The sequence below is a fragment of the Engraulis encrasicolus genome, chromosome 9, assembly GCF_034702125.1.
Source record: "Engraulis encrasicolus isolate BLACKSEA-1 chromosome 9, IST_EnEncr_1.0, whole genome shotgun sequence".
Lineage (NCBI taxonomy): Eukaryota > Metazoa > Chordata > Actinopteri > Clupeiformes > Engraulidae > Engraulis > Engraulis encrasicolus.
The window spans coordinates 22,164,688-22,183,297 of NC_085865.1; the positions used below are offsets into that span (position 1 = coordinate 22,164,688).

General features: G+C 41.7%; 3 protein-coding genes across 4 annotated transcripts in view; 2 read left to right on the forward strand and 1 right to left on the reverse strand.

Moving 5' to 3' along the window:
* Window positions 1-18,610, forward strand: part of plppr5b (phospholipid phosphatase related 5b) — a 175,751-nt gene that overhangs the window by 10,779 nt on the left and 146,362 nt on the right. The window lies entirely within an intron of this gene.
* LOC134456132 (uncharacterized) lies at window positions 2,997-5,530 on the reverse strand. The gene is made up of 4 exons (XM_063207563.1): window positions 4,941-5,530; window positions 4,541-4,696; window positions 3,750-3,836; window positions 2,997-3,387 (listed from the first exon to the last, which is right to left on the reverse strand). Exons 1-4 carry the CDS (start codon window positions 5,511-5,513, stop codon window positions 3,073-3,075), a joined length of 1,131 nt encoding a protein of 376 aa, XP_063063633.1. The 5' UTR covers window positions 5,514-5,530; the 3' UTR covers window positions 2,997-3,072.
* On the forward strand, window positions 13,550-16,208 carry LOC134456133 (uncharacterized). Its single transcript, XM_063207564.1, has one exon. It carries the CDS (start codon window positions 13,716-13,718, stop codon window positions 16,206-16,208), a length of 2,493 nt encoding a protein of 830 aa, XP_063063634.1. The 5' UTR covers window positions 13,550-13,715.

Sequence of the window (18,610 nt, forward strand, 5' to 3'; positions counted from 1 at the left end):
GAACATTTCTACACATTTAAGGCCATTTTTTGCCGTTTTTGACCAAAAACAGGGTTCAAATGTGGTCAAATGTCCACAAATACCCCTCAATTGAATTCACTGGGTCAGTAACGTATGGAAAAATGTGTTCATTTGTCTCTGTATGTAGTTTACTTCAGAAGTTATGACCCATTATGCATCCTTTCCCCCCTATCTGCAGTGTTCCAATTTTTACATAGGCCTTCTGTGCACCCCAACTTTGACAGGGTGTCACGGAAATTCCCATTGGATTTGGCCGTGGATAAATTGTGAGGTGTGTCCAGACACCTGTAAGAACACATGGTAAAAAAATCTATTGGTAAGAAATTAGTTCACAGATTTCCCAAAATATCCATATCTTTCCCTAACTAGATGTTGAAATTACATAACAAATGACCATAGAACTACCACATTATTAGCATTGGCTTCTTATGTTGAGACTTTCCACCAGATTCCTGGCTGTGTCAGAAAATCAACATCTGACAAATGTTCACTGTGGACTGACATTAAATGCCATAAATGCTAGATAACTTCTGCCAGCCTACATAGATAGATATTTTTGTCCTTTTTCCTCTTAGTTCTTTATACTATTCTGCTCATTGCTACTGTACATTTAGCACTCTGTTTGGTATCATTCACCCATAAGTAGTAGTAATATCAGTCAGTTCAGTAGCTTTATTTGTCCTAGTATGGACAATTGTTGCGCAGTAGTAGTACACCTCACAAACACACACACGCACACACATACTTCACACATAAAAACATTTAAAACACAAGAAACACATAAAAGCTTTAGGAATAGTAAAGGAATTATAAAAGCATGGTGGAGAAATAATAAATAAGTGCAGTACTTAGAATACATAAAAGTTTATAAGCGCGCTACACATGACTATCTGCATTTTCTAGTTGAGTTGAACAGCTGGACAGCTGTGGGTACGAAAGAGTTCTTGTATCTATTGGTTTGTGCTGGCGGGTATTTAAGGCGGGAACCAGAGGGTAAAATCTGGAATTCACTATGTAGGGGATGAGTATAATTTTCCAAGATTGGAAGTGTTAACAATTTTCATTTACATAGCCATTAAGGGACACCTTTTCAATGCCACCATCTTGGATTATGAAAAATGACCACTGCATATTTACGGTACTATAGAACTTTTGTAAAGGTGTTCAGCATGATATTGAATGTTATACAGGTAGTTGTGTAATTGTGAATGTTGTTCATCCTCAGAATGCCATGGACGCTATACATATTCAAATTTCATGTTGACTGTACTCATTCAATTTCCCATATTGACTGTATTCAAATTTAATTTCTGTACAGCATCAGTGTCAGGGGCTACAGGAACATATCTGTGAGAAATGTATATGTTATTTGGCATGGTTACTGATACTGGTACTGTATACTGTATACGTCATGAGGTATGATGTGACGCATGTTCTGTATGTGACACATTTTTAGCATCCAACACTGATAAAAATATGGACCATGGTTTACTTAGAAAAACCTTGTACACCTTTTGCACACAAAAATACTAAGTAAATTTAACAAGGCAAATTTTAAGTAAAATTTACTTGCGACTCCTTACAGTTTTTTACTAGTAATACCAAAGTAATGTTCACAGCTGAAAGCAAGTATTTTTTACTTAGTAATGTTTTGATTAAGATTTACTAGTAAAAACCTAGTACACCGTTTTGCACGTAAAAACTATAAGTAAATATTACTCATTTACACAGATTAATATCTCCCTGAAAAATGAAGACACAATATCCAGAATTTTGCCATTTATTTTTCAACGCAAAACCTGCATACAAAAAAGTGGGCATTTTGTACATGACAATATAAAATTCAAGATACAATTAAATTCTTCAAGATGATAAAAATGAAACGTTCAATAAAACACTGGGGGAAAAAAGCAAAAAAAATAGGAATGGGAGCGTGTTTAAGCGTGTGTGTGCGCGAGAGAGACAGAGTAGGGAGGGTCCACTTTGTGGCCTTTCTTGAAATGTTCAGAGACACTGTATTCTGTGATATAACTAAGACAAAGGAGGTGAAGTTGAAATAAACAGTTGAGCAATATTTGAGAAGGATGAATAGAGTTGACTCTCATTTTCTGTTCCCTCATCTGTGATCCTTCTTCTCAAGTTCTGCTTGACTGGTTATCTAAACTTGACCTCTGTCTTACTGTTATCATCTATCTCAATTTAGCTTAGCTCTTGTTCTTAATGTACCATTAAGAGAAGTAATCCAGAAACATTTGATCACAGAACGGTATAAAAGTAATCTCTGGTCTGGGCCAATTTATATGAAACAAACTGCATGCGTGTGCGCGCGCGCGTCTGTGTGTGTGTGGGGTTCACGTAAGTGAGGAATGAGTTAGCCTTGGGACGGAAAATGTTTGCAAGGGAACCAACTAATTGGCCTATAGTGCACTATAATAAAATATTCAAAGAATAAAATTCTTTAAAATAAAAGAAAAACGCAATAAGTTGCCCATGTCCATCTGTACATTATTGAACTTGTTGAACAAACCTAGCAAGACGCATAACTCAGACTTATGCACACAGACTTCAAAGTGAAGTCACTCATCCGTAATATACAATGGCATATTCTCCTTTTACAGTAGTAGATTTACCCTCAAAGAACCCACTTTTTGGAGAATGTTGAAGTCATCCAAACGCCAAACGTAACTTTTGAAAAACTTTAAAGCTCTGATATGCTCCAAACTGGGATGCACATACTTATTGAGTACACAAAGCCCATGAGCAGAATGCAAGTACTGGTGAGTGATGTGGGTCCTATAAATGATGCAAAGACTGAGAGGGAACTTAATAACTGGACCTATAGTACACAGTAATGAAATTCAAAGTAAAAAAGAATGAAAAGAAAGAAAAATCCAACCTGTACAGGCCCATTTTTACATTAATCAAGTCCTTAAATAAACCTACACTAAAGAGCAAGACGCATAACTCAAAGCCCTTCATGAACAGTTATGAACAAGCTCACAATTCAGTCAATTGCATCTGTGCCGCATGTGCTGTAGTTTCATTTCCCTTTTACAGTACCAGTTTCCTCCACAGAGAATCCACTTTGGGGGAGAACTTAAAATCATCCAACTCCAAAAACAACTTTTGAAAAACTTCAAATGTATATTGCAATTTTGGGGGATATCTGAGATCTAGGGAGTACACAAAGCCCATGAGCAAAATGCAAGCATTGGTGAGTGTTTTACAACCACCCAATACCTCTGTACCATCGATCACAATGATGACATCAGTTGGGGGGACACCCTCTGCAGCACTGCCCAGCACAAGGATCTTGATCTCATGGTCTTTGATGTCTTGTTCGATGGCATCCTTGGAAACATCCTGCTAAACACAACACAAAGAAGTACCAAAGTAGTCAAAAATGGAACAACCCATACATTCCAATACTTAAAAATGCAGCCATTGTAAAAGGGGTAGGAAAGATTCAAGATTCTTTTTAATGGTCCCGAAGGAAATTGGTCTTGGACATACATAGCTGCCACATACACACAACACTGATACACATGACGCCAAAAAACAATAAACAAAACAAAAAACAGGTACATACATACATACATGAAGTGCCAACATAGAGATACTCAAGTGCATATCTACTACAGCCTCCTACACACATACATGGCATTACAAGGATGGTAGTTGTTTAAGACCTGCGTTCAATAGGTTCACAGACACATCGGGACACACACCTGGTAGTCTTTAATGAGCTCCTCTGCCGATTCTCCCAGGAAATGGATCAGACAACGGATGACCGCATCATGGCTATAGATCTGTTTCTGTATAAAAAAAACAACAGCATAAATAACTTCAATGCTTAAAAGAGCAAAGGAACACCAAAACAATAGAATGACGTTTCAAGTCAATTATACAACACTGATAGCGAATCCATATCACGGACTGCTGTGTGAATTTTAAAGGCAACAGGTGGAAATGAAAGGTTATTTTCAAGACATCCCCTTAAAATTAGTGATTCGTTAGGTGGCATCCACAGACCATTTCTCTGTTCAGCTCCATTTTGGCTTATGCTTTAGTTGCATTTTGCCATTGCCTCATGCCTTGATGAGCCATAAGGTGGTGACCATTATTCACTGAAGTCCCTCAGGCAGTGCAAGATGACAACTTCAATGTGAGCTGTGCCAAGAATATCTTGTGTGTCTGTCTGAAGTGTACAGAACATGGAAGAGACATCTGGATACAGGCCAGCTTTTCAGGGACTTGACACAGCTCACATTGATTATCTGCATGTCTTATTAGCAGGATGTACTGTAATATTATTTTGCCCCTAACTGATGTACTCCAGTGGCTGATAAGTCACCATCTGGGCTTTCACAAAAAGCAAATGTGACCAAGTCATCAGACAGAAAGGAGAACAGATATAGTGTGTGGACACCTGCAAATGTAACAGGCAAGTAACCCTAGGCTCTATATTACAGATAAATGGGGTTAGAAATGCGCAGATTGTTCTTTTTTATGTTCTCACCTGACTGAGTGACTCCAAGACGCTGTTTATTTTTGTGCCTGCAGTCCCACCCTTTGTCTTGAAGATGGTCAGGAGTTTTGGAGTGTAGAGATCCAGCTTAGTCAAAAAGGTTGGGTCCAGATGGATAGTTGTGATCCTCTTGAACTCCTCCTTTACCTAAAAACAAAGAAAGGAAGACACAAGCATACAACACACAGACACACATTGAAGTGTTTTAGATTGGAGGAAATGCATGTATGTAGATGGTGTACAATCTCTTCTTTATTTCTACTTATGGACCGGTTAATTTCAGATGTGTATAAATAAAAGCTATATGAATGAATTAAAGACCTTTCACCTGAATTAACTTCAAAATATCTCATGACAGCCATGAAGGTGTGACATAAACATTCATGTTTACCTGAGACTCATAGAAAAGGGCAGGCCATCTCGCCATGACATCTGGGACTGAGGGCATCTGGTTGACAACCTCCAACCGTCGATACGAAAAGGTCTTCTCCATTTTCTCACGGATAATCTCCTCGTTGTTGGTCTTTTTCACTTCTGTGAGTAGAACCACCCTCTCTTCTTCCATTGCCTCTTTTGTTTCTCCAATTTCAACATTTCTTGGCCATGGTTGGGACAAGGGACTTTCATCAGATGATGACGAGAGCAAAATTGTGTCCTGAGATGCTAAGGATGTGGATGACACGCCATCTGATTCTTCCACTGCACAGAGATCTACAATGACTGGTTCAACTTTAACAACTTTGAGCGTACCCCTGTCTTGCACATCTTCTATAGAGGTCAGTGTAAAGAATTGGCCCCCGAACTCCACATCTTGATACATTAGAGAAAAGCCATCTGGAGTGCTGAATGTGCTCTGGATGACAAGCTTGAGATCCTGAAGAGTACTGGGGATACCGGATGGTAGAATCAATTTGCGCACAGTAAGATCATCAAAAATGACTCGCAGCTTTGCTGTGGTGGACATCTGAGCAGGCAGGAAGACACTGGGGGGGAAAAAAGAACATCCATTTAGCTCAGTCTAACAAATTAAGTTTTTTTCTATCAAATTTCATTGCTTACTTAAAAGGGAGTGTTAATGTGGTGTTTTAAGGTAACAACTTGTCGTCCTGCGATTGTGTATATAGCCATGGGATAAAAATCAAGTTCATAAAATGAAAAAAGGAAAAACAGTCACATTAAAATGAAGTAAATGGGAGCATCGGTGTTGCGGTTTTTCCTTTTTTCATTTTATGAACTTAACGTCTTTTGAACCTGCACCCGAAAAGCATCTGGATGTGTGTGAGATTGGACTTTGATATAAAAATCACATAAAAAGTTCACAACTATGCTATCCAAAACCAAGATGATCTGAGAAACTGCAGCAAAGGCAGGCAAACCTGCAGTTGAAGCATAAGGCAGCAACATTCCTGACACATAGCTTGTACCCGAAATATCCACCTTTTGCTGTATTGTGAAAAGTGTAGGCCTGATTGGGAAACTCCAAAGTGCCCACCGCACAGTATTCACTGCACACAACGAAATTGCATTCATGCCTCACCCGTGCAAGGGGGCAGCCCCCAATGGCGCCCCAAGGGAGCAGTGGGGCGGGACAGTACCCTTCTCAGGGTAACTCAGTCATGGAGGAGGATGGGGGAGAGCACTGGTTAATTACTCCCCCCACCAACCTGGCAGGTTGGAAGTCGAACCGGCAACCATTGGGCTATAAGTCTGACACCCACCTAACCGCTTACCCATGGCTGCCTTCTGATTGGGTGGTCAACTTACCCTTAATGGGGTGCCTCGTGAAGGGTTAAAAGCTCCAGCTCTTCCTGTAAAATAACGAACACAGTGGACCATTAATTAATAATATGCACAATAACCACTTCAATAATGACAATGTTTCAACATTTTGAGAACGAAAAACGATGCATAATGATCTTTGGCGACAATTGAGGCAAAACTGTGTCACTTGCTTTTTAGTGTACTGGAGTAGGCAAGAATTAGGTTATGGAGAGTGTGTGAAGCTCTAGTCTCCTGTAATGGTTGTGCCTTCATGGATAAAGACAGAGTGAAAGGGACATTTAGATCTAACCATTATGCTGCCAAATGCTTGAACCAGCTTAATGTCCAAATCAGAACGGCCCCAACAATGTCGTGTAACGTGTTTTAATAAGGAAAACGGCTTTATTTTCATCTGCATTTAAGGTTATCTACTCTCCATCATGCTTCCTACTTTGTATATCACAGCCACGAGGGCAGCGCCATCTTACTTTGATGAAATCATCCTAAAATCGCTCTCAAAAGCATTGTATTCGTGACTCACGTCATTTTACTTCTCATTCAACCGTCACTCCATATCAATGTATCGATTAACATCTGATTTTAATACAAAACTAACGTTTAATTCCCACGTCATCAGAATCAAAACCGCGCTAATTACCACATCAGTGACCAGAATTCCTGATGTTACTGTTCCACTTCAAAATACTTCGCATGTCTGTCTAGCCTCTTCATTTTAGTCTTCCCCGTAAGCCCCCCTTAATAAGTGAGCGATGCATGCTTATTTAGCATGGATTCACAATTGAAAAATAACTCCAGTTCGCCTTGCAGCAATATGGTTGCATTTCATAAAATTGCTATGTGGAACTAGCCTAATCATAGCACACACTTGTCGTGCTAGCAACTTCACCAGCTAACCATCCGTGAACAGAGCCCTGGATAAGAACGGCTCTGCCCGTGAAAAAAACCACAATTCACCATGCTTCCGTTGTTGTAAAAACAATGATTTCACCCCCCAAAAAATGTCTTAGTTCGTAGCCTACCAATGTCCTACTTTCCTACATGTACATATCCATGCGTTTGCTGCAATAGCCCACAATGCGTTCAAACGGCAGTTGCAAACCTCGACATTGAATTGATTTATGCGTGCTTACCTTAACCGTGGTGTATTTCCACACTTTCAAAACGTCCGGGAAAGGGAAAACCGACGACCAACAACACCGACAGAACTGAATGCACGCCGAGTTTCGTCCGCGAACCGGCACACTCAGTTTTTCACCAAGCACGCATCAAGTTCATCAGATCAGTAAAGTGAGACAAGCAGCTCTAGGGGCACGTGATTCATGACCATCTGACGTCACACCAGCGTTCGGCAACTTTTACTTGAATTTCTGTAGTTATTATAATGGCAACAATATATCAGCAATGTTTACTGTAGTTACTCAGGTTACATTTAGTGAACTTATTTGACTAAATGTTTGGACACACAATTACGCAGAAAGTGTAAGCATTACAGTGAATAACGCATGCCATGTTTGAGTAGCCTAATTCTCAGAATTGATTAATCTATGTAGAAATTACTTTAATTGTTCTCATTGTATTTACAAAGTAAAAAAAACATTTTTATCAGTGAATGATCCAGGTATTTAAAATGCAAGACTGCTACTAATCCTCCACTGCTGAGGGCCACTTATGTACCACAAGCTCAGACCTGGGGGCGGACTGACATCATGTGTCATGTAGTACTGTATGTGATCCAATAATACACACGAGTGAGTGTGGGTGGGCGGGGGAGGGAATTTGAATATTTTAACAGGGCACATTAACCACCAAACTGTAATGAATGTTTTAACTGGCAACAGTCACCAAACTGTAATGCACTTAGGTCAATGCTCAGGGGTGGTCTAATATGGATTGGCTGTTTTACTGTGCTTGGCTAGATTCACCAATGCATCTTTTTAAGTGGTTTACATTTACACAGTGTTAATTCAACACTTAGAGAGACATTCTTTTTTAGCATATTCTAAAGTGTATTTGGTCCTAGAGTACTCTCATGTTGAATTAACAACGCTGTTTTACTGTGTAGCTGCAAGTGCCAGATTACTGTAGATCTGTTTTGGGCATGTTGGCAACAATGAAGGGTTAACTTTTGCCTGTTAAGGAGTAATGTCAGAGAGTTGTATCAATTGTTTAATTGAACTGACAAGATAGTTCCTTAATTTTCATTATTTAGATTCGCCTGCACACTACTATACAGTATTATTGATTTGTGGAAACAATATGCATGGTTGCACAAGTGTCCTTATCCACAGAAATTCAAACTATATTTGAGTTTACTGTAAGTGTTTGAGGTCATTATGTAATCTTAGTGGCATCATGTGACTTCTCCACTCTGAGCTGTGTGCATACAATGTAATAATGGGAACCCAATTCGGGGCCTCCCTCTGCCTGGGCCCGGGACAACTTACCCTTTGTCCGGCACTGTTGGCTGCCCTGTTGACATAACTGATTCAGGTGAATGTGTGATTTGGGTGAAATATTAGATCTGCTCCAAGAGCTAGCTACTTATTAAAGTATGAATTGAGAGGAAGGTGACATGGAGGCAGATGGTAGTGTGTTTTACTCATGACAGGCGATGGCAGATGGTGCGGGGGGTGGAAGTAGGCAAGCAAAGAAAACTCATCCGCAAACTGGCACCAACAATAGCCTGAGTATGCAAAACTACTCGACTTCAGAGGTACCTGTGCGGTGGTGGGAGGACATTGAGTTGAGAGAGAGAGAGAGAGAGAGAGAGAGAGAGAGAGAGAGAGAGAGAGAGAGAGAGAGAGAGAGAGAGAGAGAGAGAGAGAGAGAGAGAGAGAGAGATTCAGACGGATAGATAGAGGCAGAGACAGATAGCACTGCTGGAGAACCAAATAGAATGTGCCCGTCAGAGTTTAAGCAACATGATCTCCAAAATGTCCGTGCTCATGGACACAGATGTTAGGGTCGACCGATACAGGTTTTTTAATGGCCGATACGATACCGATTTTTTTTCCATCACCCTTGGCCAATACCCGATTTCCAATACCTGATATTTGGGGCCGATATAGGTTAAAAAAAAAGTTCAAAAATGACAAATATTCCAGGTCTCAAGTTAAAAATGAACATACCTTTAACATTATCAAATTGAGATAGAACTTGTAACATTTAAACACCCACTCTAACAATCAAGTAATGTCTAACAATCAAGTAATGAAAAAATAAAGTGTCATGGTGCTTTTACAAAAACCTGAATGACATAAAATAGTAAATATTGCGTATCGGCCAAAACCACACGTGTATCGGCCGATACGATACACTTAAAAAATGCAAATATCGGCCTGATATATACTGGTCTATCCTTAGATGTTAAGGACACGAAATCTGTGTCCAGGAGCACGGATTTTGCCAAAATTCTGTGCTCCTGGACACGGAATTGTTTTCCGTGATGGACACACGGAAGTGCTCTCTCTATACTCCCACAGCTCTATGTTTCCACAGTCTTGGGTTTTCTCAGGATTTTTCTAATTTCAAATAGTTTTTCTCAAAAAAAAACATTTCTTACTGACAAGTTAGGGTTAGGTTGTTTTGGTCTGGGCACAGCTAGTATTCTTTCATTCATTATATGAATTTGATAGCCTATCAACCAACTGGAAAAAGGTATTTCTCAAAAATATGTCTTTAAAGGGACACTGTGCAGGAAATGGTCAAAAAAGGAACTGCAACTATGCAGCTCATTGAAACTGGGCTGCCTACTGCCAAATTTGATCTTTACATGAAAGTTTACTAAGTATTAAACAAATATTTTCGAGTATGGTCCTAGTACAGTCATTTTTGCAGCTAAACATTGCTATTTTTGGAAATTCAAAATGGCGGACTATGGAGAAGATCCCCCTTTTCATGTATGAAAAATTCCAAGAAAAATGATTTTTTTTCCCAGTCATAATGATTGTTAGAGCCATTTTCTATGTTTTAAGTAAAATGTTTATTTATGTACATAGATTTTGTATTTAGAATTTATATTTACCAGAATTATAGTTAATTTGGATACTTAGGAAGTATTGTATATATATTTTGTGTTATACGAATTCATTTTGTAATTTTGTAAAGTTTTACCTAGACACTAGCTACTGTGGTGCATTTTGATTGGCTGCTGATATTAATATAAAACCGTCAGGACGCATGAAGAACGTCAGTGTAGAAGCCACGAACCTTAGGAGCATCACAGTCTTTTGACCGTCACATTTCAGTTAGTTTTAGATAGGAGTTAGGAATTCATCTTTTGTTTTGTATTATTTTAAGTTACTATAAAGAAAGACATCAAACTTAAGTTTTGGACTCCAGACTTTTATTTCTGTTTTGTGTCGCGTCCGAAAGTAACTCTGAGGTTCATGGCTAGTGAGTCACCTGCACTCACATTCAAGTCAAAAGACTAGCCCAAGCCACGAGGGTTGCCGAGGATTCGGAGCCACGCTACCGGGCTGAGAGGAGGACATGAGAAGTTGGATGCTGCCAGCTCAATAAGAAGACAGAAGCACCTGAAATCGCCTACAAGGTTTGAGAGGAACTGAAACAGTAAAGAAATACTTCGACTGCAGTGCTGGCTGAAGCAAGCTTTCCCTGGGTCAGGTCTGATATCTCTATTCATTCCCGTTAGCATGCTACGCTACTTAGCGCGCTAGCTATCCTGCTAAGCTGACTGTGCAAAATCTACAGTAAATGCCCAAATGATTCCCAGCTAAGACAGTCATTCCTGTTTATGCAAAACGATCTTTCATAAGTAGTAACTCTTTTCACAAGTGTCTGTGAATGTTTGGAAGAGTTTAGAAGCTGTGAGGAATTTCGAAATTGTCACAGTTAATGTGTGAAGATTCACGTGTGAAACAAGATGGCTGAATTAAATGCTGAGTCAAATGCGGATGCGCCTAGTGACCAGAAGAGGGCACCAAAGCCCACGGTAAGGGCAGTGGAGGAGAAAATCTGGAGATTAAAAGATGAGAGATGGGGAAAGTTGGCACAGTTAACAAAGCAGCGAAAAGACATTGAAACATTGAAACAAGATGAAAGCAATGTTGAAAGGTTACAATGGGAAATTCTACCCAAGCTAGAAAAATGTTTTGGAGAGTATAAACGGCTTAATGAAGAATTATGTGAGCTTATGAGTGAAGAGGAACGAAATACTGATCAGGAGACATTTCTAAACAGATGTGAAGAATTAAATGCATTCATAAACGAATTAAATGAATGGATTGAAAATGTGCAAAAGTATTCTCATGAAGAGGAAGATGGTATTAAACCACAGGATAGTATTTCTGAGACTCACACAGTTAGGAGCCGCTCATCTCAACGCTCTAACACCAGCTCGGTGCGCTTGAGACTTAAAGCAGAACACGAAGCACTGCTAAAGCAAGCAGAAGCTATTGAAAAGAAAAAAGAGATTGAGGAAGAAGAAATGCGCTTAAAAGAAGAAGAAATGCGCTTAAAAGAAGAAGAAATGCGCTTGAAAGCAGAAGAAATGCGTTTGAAAGCAGAGGAATCGCGCTTGAGATCCAAAAAGGAACAGTTGCAGCTTGAAACTGACATTGCTGCTTCACAAGCTAAATTAAAGATTTATGAAGATTATGAAGATTCTCAATCTGTTCATGATTTACTGGAACCAGTCACAAAGCCTAAAGTTGAACCTAGGTATGTGACTGAAAGCAAAGAGAAGTATCATAGTCATGATTATGGGCACATTGGAGCTGCAAAGCTACCGCAGGATGTCAAGCCTAGATCAGCTGCGCCAGTTGTCTCTTCACAGAGAGGACAATCTTCAGGAAGGCAAATGACTGACAACACTCAGAATGCTAATTCTGCTGATGACCTGTATCAAGTGCTACAGCGTCAAAACCAAGTGACTGAAATGCTCATCAAGCAACAGAGTCTGACTCAACTGCCTCACAGAGACATATCAGTATTCACAGGAGATCCTCTGACATACAGGTCTTTCATAAGAGCTTTCGAGCATGCCATCGTTAGCAAGACGGACAGTCAGCAAGATCGCTTGTATTACCTTGAACAGTTTACGAGTGGGGAGCCACTTGAACTCATTCGCAGCTGTGAGCACATGAGGCCAGACAAGGCTTACAAAGAAGCCAGAGCATTACTCAACCGTCATTATGGTGACGAATTGACAATTGCTAATGCTTACATCAAGAAAGCAATGGACTGGCCGCAGATAAAGCCAGATGACAGGAAAGGATTGAAAAACTACGCCTTGTTCCTGATTGGATGTGGTAACACAGTAAGCGACGTGGACTACATGGACGAGATGAACAATCCTACCACTATGAAGAGCATCTTGTCCAAGCTTCCATTTAAGCTGAAAGAGAAATGGAGGGGCCATGCTTACGACATTTATGAGAAAAAGAGAAGAAGAGCCAAATTCCCTGACCTGGTGGACTTTGTGTATCATCAAGCCAAAGTTGTTAATGACCCACTGTTTGGTGATATCCTGGACGCCACCTCAGGTAAACAGGTAGACACAAAGAAGAAGTCCAGCTCAGGAAAAGGTGAGTCAAAACGAAGCAGCTTTGCAGTGAATGTGGCTGCTACTGAGAAGAGCGCCCCCAAAGGCCAAGCTGAGAAGAAAGCAGCTAAGTCAGGCAACGCTTTCCAAAGTCCCTGTTTGTTCTGCAAGAAGAACCATGCACTCAGCGTGTGCAACAAGATCAGAGAGAAACCCCAGAACGAGAGAATTGACTTTTTAAAGTCACAAGGGCTCTGTTTTAGCTGTTTGACAGCAGGACACCTATCCAAGGACTGTAAGAAAAAGAGCTCATGCCCTGATTGTTCCTTTAAGCATCCTGCTATCCTGCACGTTGTGAAGGAAGAGTCAGCACAAGAAAAAAACAGTGCAGATGACAGTGCATCGAATGCAGCGGAAGAAACAAACGCTCTCGTGTCAGCAGGATGTGGAAGAGGTGACCAAACTGGGGCTGGGAACAACGCTTGCATTCTTCCCATTGTACCTGTGCAGATAAGACACAAGAGGGGTTCAAGTATAATCAAGACGTATGCGTTCCTGGATCAAGGAAGCACCGCTACTTTCTGTACTGAGGACTTGGCAAAGAAGTTGAACATCCGAGGAAGAAAGACGGAGTACATTCTTCACACCATGTCACAGGAACAGAAAGTCAGCAGCTATGTCCTAACAGATCTGTGTGGCTTAGATGGACAAGACTACATTAAGCTGCCCAATGTGTACACGCACCCAGACATACCTGCAAAGAGAACCAACATACCACAGAGGAAAGATTTGGAGAAGTGGTCTTACCTGAACCGAGTCCATCTTCCAAAACTGGAATCAGAGATTGGCCTTCTCATCGGTTCCAACGCCCACAAGGCTATGGAGCCATGGGAGATCATAAACAGCCGAAACGAAGGTCCTTGGGCTGTGAAGACGGCCCTAGGGTGGTGTGTCAACGGACCTGTCAGCAGATGCCAAGACAAACAATCCGATGGCGCTGAGGGACAGAGTTTCTCAGTGAATCGCATCTCTGTTCTAAGCATAGAAGACATGTTGATGAGGCACTACGAGGCTGATTTCCCCGAACGCCGGTGCGAGGACAAGTCAGAGCCATCACAACATGACAAACAGTTTATGCACACTGTGACAACATCAGCACATCTGACCGATGGCCATTACACCATCAAGCTGCCTCTGAAGGAAGACTCTGTGAAGATGCCATGCAACCGTGGTATAGCTGAGCAACGGCTGAACTCCCTGAAGCGGAAGTTTAACAGAAATGCAGACTTCTTTCAAGAGTACAACAGCTTCATGAACAACATCCTGGAGAAAGGTTACGCCACCAGAGTTCCAGATGAGCAGCTGAGTCGCAGTGACGGGAGAGTGTGGTTCATCCCACACCATGGGGTGTACCACCCGAAAAAGAAAAAGTTGAGGGTTGTGTTCGATTGCGCGGCAACATACCAAGGAGTGTCGCTGAACGACAGACTGCTACAAGGGCCGGACCTTACAAACACCCTAATCGGAGTGCTGCTGAGGTTCAGGCAGGAGCCTGTCGCACTGATGGCGGACATCGAATCCATGTTCTACCAGGTGCGGGTTCCAGACGAAGACGCGGATTTGTTGCGCTTCCTTTGGTGGCCAGGCGGCAATTTGAACAAACCTGTGGAAGAGTACAGGATGTGCGTGCACCTCTTCGGAGCCACGTCGTCCCCCAGTTGCGCTTCGTATGCGCTCAGGAGAACAGCACAAGGCGCAGCTGCAACTACTTCACCAGAAGCCGCAGAGACAGTCCTCAAAAACTTCTATGTGGACGACTGTTTGAAGTCAGTTGCCACCGAAGAGGAAGCTGTGCATCTTGTAAAGGAGCTGACGGAGTTGTGTGCCAGTGGCGGCTTCCACTTAACCAAGTGGGTAAGCAACAGTAGGGCCTTGCTGTGCTCCATCCCTGGCGACGAAAGAGCAGCTGAAGTCAAAGATCTGGACTTGCAGCAAGACGAACTACCAGTTGAACGAGCGTTAGGCGTGCAGTGGTGCACAAGTTCCGATAGCTTCAAGTTCAAGATTCAGCTGCCTGACAAGCCATGCACAAGACGAGGCATCCTTTCAGTTGTTAGTTCGGTGTATGACCCGATGGGGTTTTTGGCGCCACTACTCCTGCCCGTCAAGCTCATTCTGAGAAACCTTTGCAAGAACAAACGAGGCTGGGATGAGGAAATCTCAGAGAAGCCACAACGAACATGGAAGAAGTGGCTAGCAGACCTTGACAAGCTGTCAGAGCTCAGCGTGAGCAGATGTTTCAAGTCCAGCTCATTCGGAGTCACAAAGGTCGCACAAATTCACCATTTTTCCGACGCAAGTCAAGACGGATACGGGGTTGTGTCTTACCTCCTGTTGACGAATGAGCAAGAACAGAAACACGTTTGCTTCTTGATGGGCAAGTCCCGAGTTGCTCCGCTCAAGCAAGTTACGATCCCAAGGATGGAGTTGACAGCTGCCATGGTCTCAGTCAAGGTTGACCGAATGCTAAAAGAAGAACTTCAAGTTCCCTTGACACATTCCATTTTCTGGACAGATAGTACGACTGTACTAAGGTACATTGAAAATGACGCTCTTCGTTTCAAGACGTTTGTGGCTAACCGCGTCTCTTTCATTAGAGAAGCCACCACAAGAGCTCAGTGGAAGTATGTCAACACCTCCCAGAACCCAGCTGATCAAGCTTCAAGAGGCTTAAAGATAGAGAGCTTCATGTCAAGCGACAACTGGTTTCAAGGGCCTAGCTTCCTGAGCGAGCCTGACCACTGGCCAGAGCAACCTGAACAGTCTACTTACCTGTCAGAAAGTGATGAAGAGGTGAAGACATCAGCTGCTGTATCGTGCACGAATCCAGTGGTCGACAACACAGATCCAGTGAACCAACTTGTGGAGCATTACTCCAGCTGGTACCGACTCAAGAAGGCAACTGCTTGGATTCTGCGCCTAAAAGAGATACTGCAACACCTGAGTGAGAAAAGAAAAGAATTAGTGAAAGCTGTGAAAGAATCTGAACATGACACAGAAAAACACAAAGCAATGGTTGAAGAACAAATGAACACCTGTAAAAAGAACTTGGAAAAGAAAATGCTCACAGTTGAAGAGCTATCCAGAGCAGAAATGGAGCTGATCAAATACAGTCAGAGACAGACCTATGCTGAAGAAATAAAAGTTCTACAGAAAGGAAATAAAAATGTGAAAAGAACCAGCTCAATTTTCAAATTGGATCCATACTTACAAGATGGTGTTTTGAGAGTAGGGGGCCGCCTGAACAGATCAGCGATGCCTGAGGAGGCCAAGCATCCTTTCCTTCTGTCGAAACAACACAGAGTAGCCTAGCTCATTCTCCACCATACCGACTTAGAAACCGTATGCGGCGGCAGAAATCTTGTCCTGGCAAGACTAAAACAACGGTATTGGATACCTAGAGCCAATGCAGCAGCAAGAACAGTGATCACAGAGTGCAACCTCTGTAAAAGACTGCATGCAAAGGCTGGGGAACAGAAAATGGCAGACTTGCCACAAGATCGTCTGCTACCCGACAAACCGCCTTTTACAAACACAGGCATGGACTACTTTGGTCCTTTTGAGATAAAAAGAGGACGAGCCAAGGTCAAACGGTACGGAGTGCTCTTCACATGTCTGACAGTCAGAGCAGTGCATATAGAAGTCGCATACTCCCTCGACACGGACTCGTGTATCAACGCTCTACGTCGGTTCCAAGCCAGACGAGGACAAGTGTCTGTCATCCGTTCCGACAACGGCACTAATCTGGTCGGTGCAGAGAGAGAGTTGAGACAAGCCTTGAAAGAACTGGACCAGAGCCGCATCAATGAAGCTATGATGCAGAAGGGAGTGCAGTGGCTGTTCAACCCGCCTGCTGCATCTCATCATGGCGGCATATGGGAACGTCAAATTCGTACCGTGAGGAAGGTCCTGCGTTCTGTTGTAAGGCAACAATCGTTAGATGATGAAGGACTGCAGACTTTCCTGTGCGAAGTTGAGAGCATCATCAATGGGAGACCTATTACAACCAACACAGATGACCCCAACGACCTCGAGCCGTTAACCCCAAATCATCTACTCCTGTTGAAGACTCAACCCAGCATGCCACCTGGTGTGTTCAGTAACGACGATGTCTACGCACGACGGCGCTGGAGACAAATTCAGTATATGACTGATTTATTCTGGAGGAGGTGGACCCAGGAGTATCTGCCACTATTGCAAGAGCGGCAAAAATGGCTTGGATTGAAGAGGAGCTTCAAGGTTGGAGATGTCGTCCTTGTCGCGGATCCATCCCTGGCCAGGAACTGCTGGATGCTGGGCAGAATCACCAAGGTCGTACCAGACTCCAGAGGGGTGGTCCGAAGTGCTGAAGTCCGGACGAAGACCAGCACCATCCAAAGACCAATAACTAAACTTTGTTTATTGCAGGGAGAAGAATGAAGAAAGAAGAGAAAGACTTAGAAAGTTAATGATAAGATAGATATGCAGTAAAATGGTAATGGCTCTGAGTTTAAGTTTTAAGTTGATAATTGATATGCTAAGGCCTAGTCAATTAGGGGCTGGGATATGTTAGAGCCATTTTCTATGTTTTAAGTAAAATGTTTATTTATGTACATAGATTTTGTATTTAGAATTTATATTTACCAGAATTATAGTTAATTTGGATACTTAGGAAGTATTGTATATATATTTTGTGTTATACGAATTCATTTTGTAATTTTGTAAAGTTTTACCTAGACACTAGCTACTGTGGTGCATTTTGATTGGCTGCTGATATTAATATAAAACCGTCAGGACGCATGAAGAACGTCAGTGTAGAAGCCACGAACCTTAGGAGCATCACAGTCTTTTGACCGTCACATTTCAGTTAGTTTTAGATAGGAGTTAGGAATTCATCTTTTGTTTTGTATTATTTTAAGTTACTATAAAGAAAGACATCAAACTTAAGTTTTGGACTCCAGACTTTTATTTCTGTTTTGTGTCGCGTCCGAAAGTAACTCTGAGGTTCATGGCTAGTGAGTCACCTGCACTCACATTCAATACTTAGAATTTGATGGTGGTGGTAAGTATTCATGAAAAAGGTAACATTAGTGAATGGGCAGCATGAATTCTGGAAATAAACAACTAAAAATCTCACACAGTGTCCCTTTAATGACAGGTTAAGATTAGGGAATGTTTTGGTCAGGACACAACCGAAATAATTGCTTAGCATTATTTTGTTTAGGATTAGCATTTGGCATGTATTTTCTAATGAAAGAGTTTACACAGTACTGTGGGAATATAGAAAGCACTTCCGTGTTCAGGAGCACAGAATTTTGGCGAAATCCGTGCTCCTGGACACGGATTTCGTGTCCTTAACATCCGTGTACAGGAGCACGGAAATTTTGGAGATCAGACTGGTTTAAAGGAGCACAGCACTGTTTTGGGAAACAGGATCTCATTTCGCCTGTCCTGAAAAGATAAACAAATTAGTATTTCCTTTCTCATTTCCATGTAGATGATGTCCCAGTCTGACTGTATTATGTCTATTAATGCGGCCTAGTAGCGCACCAAAGCCCTAATGGGTTACTGTGTTATTCGTTCCGCAAAAAACAACAAAAAAATAGTGTGAGATACACATATTCATTTTTGTTGGGGTTTGTTTAAAATGCTTTTTGACCACACAATAGTCTGAAGTATTGTTAGCCAGTTGAATGTATTTATAATGTAATTGTGAATGCTGACTGTTATCATAG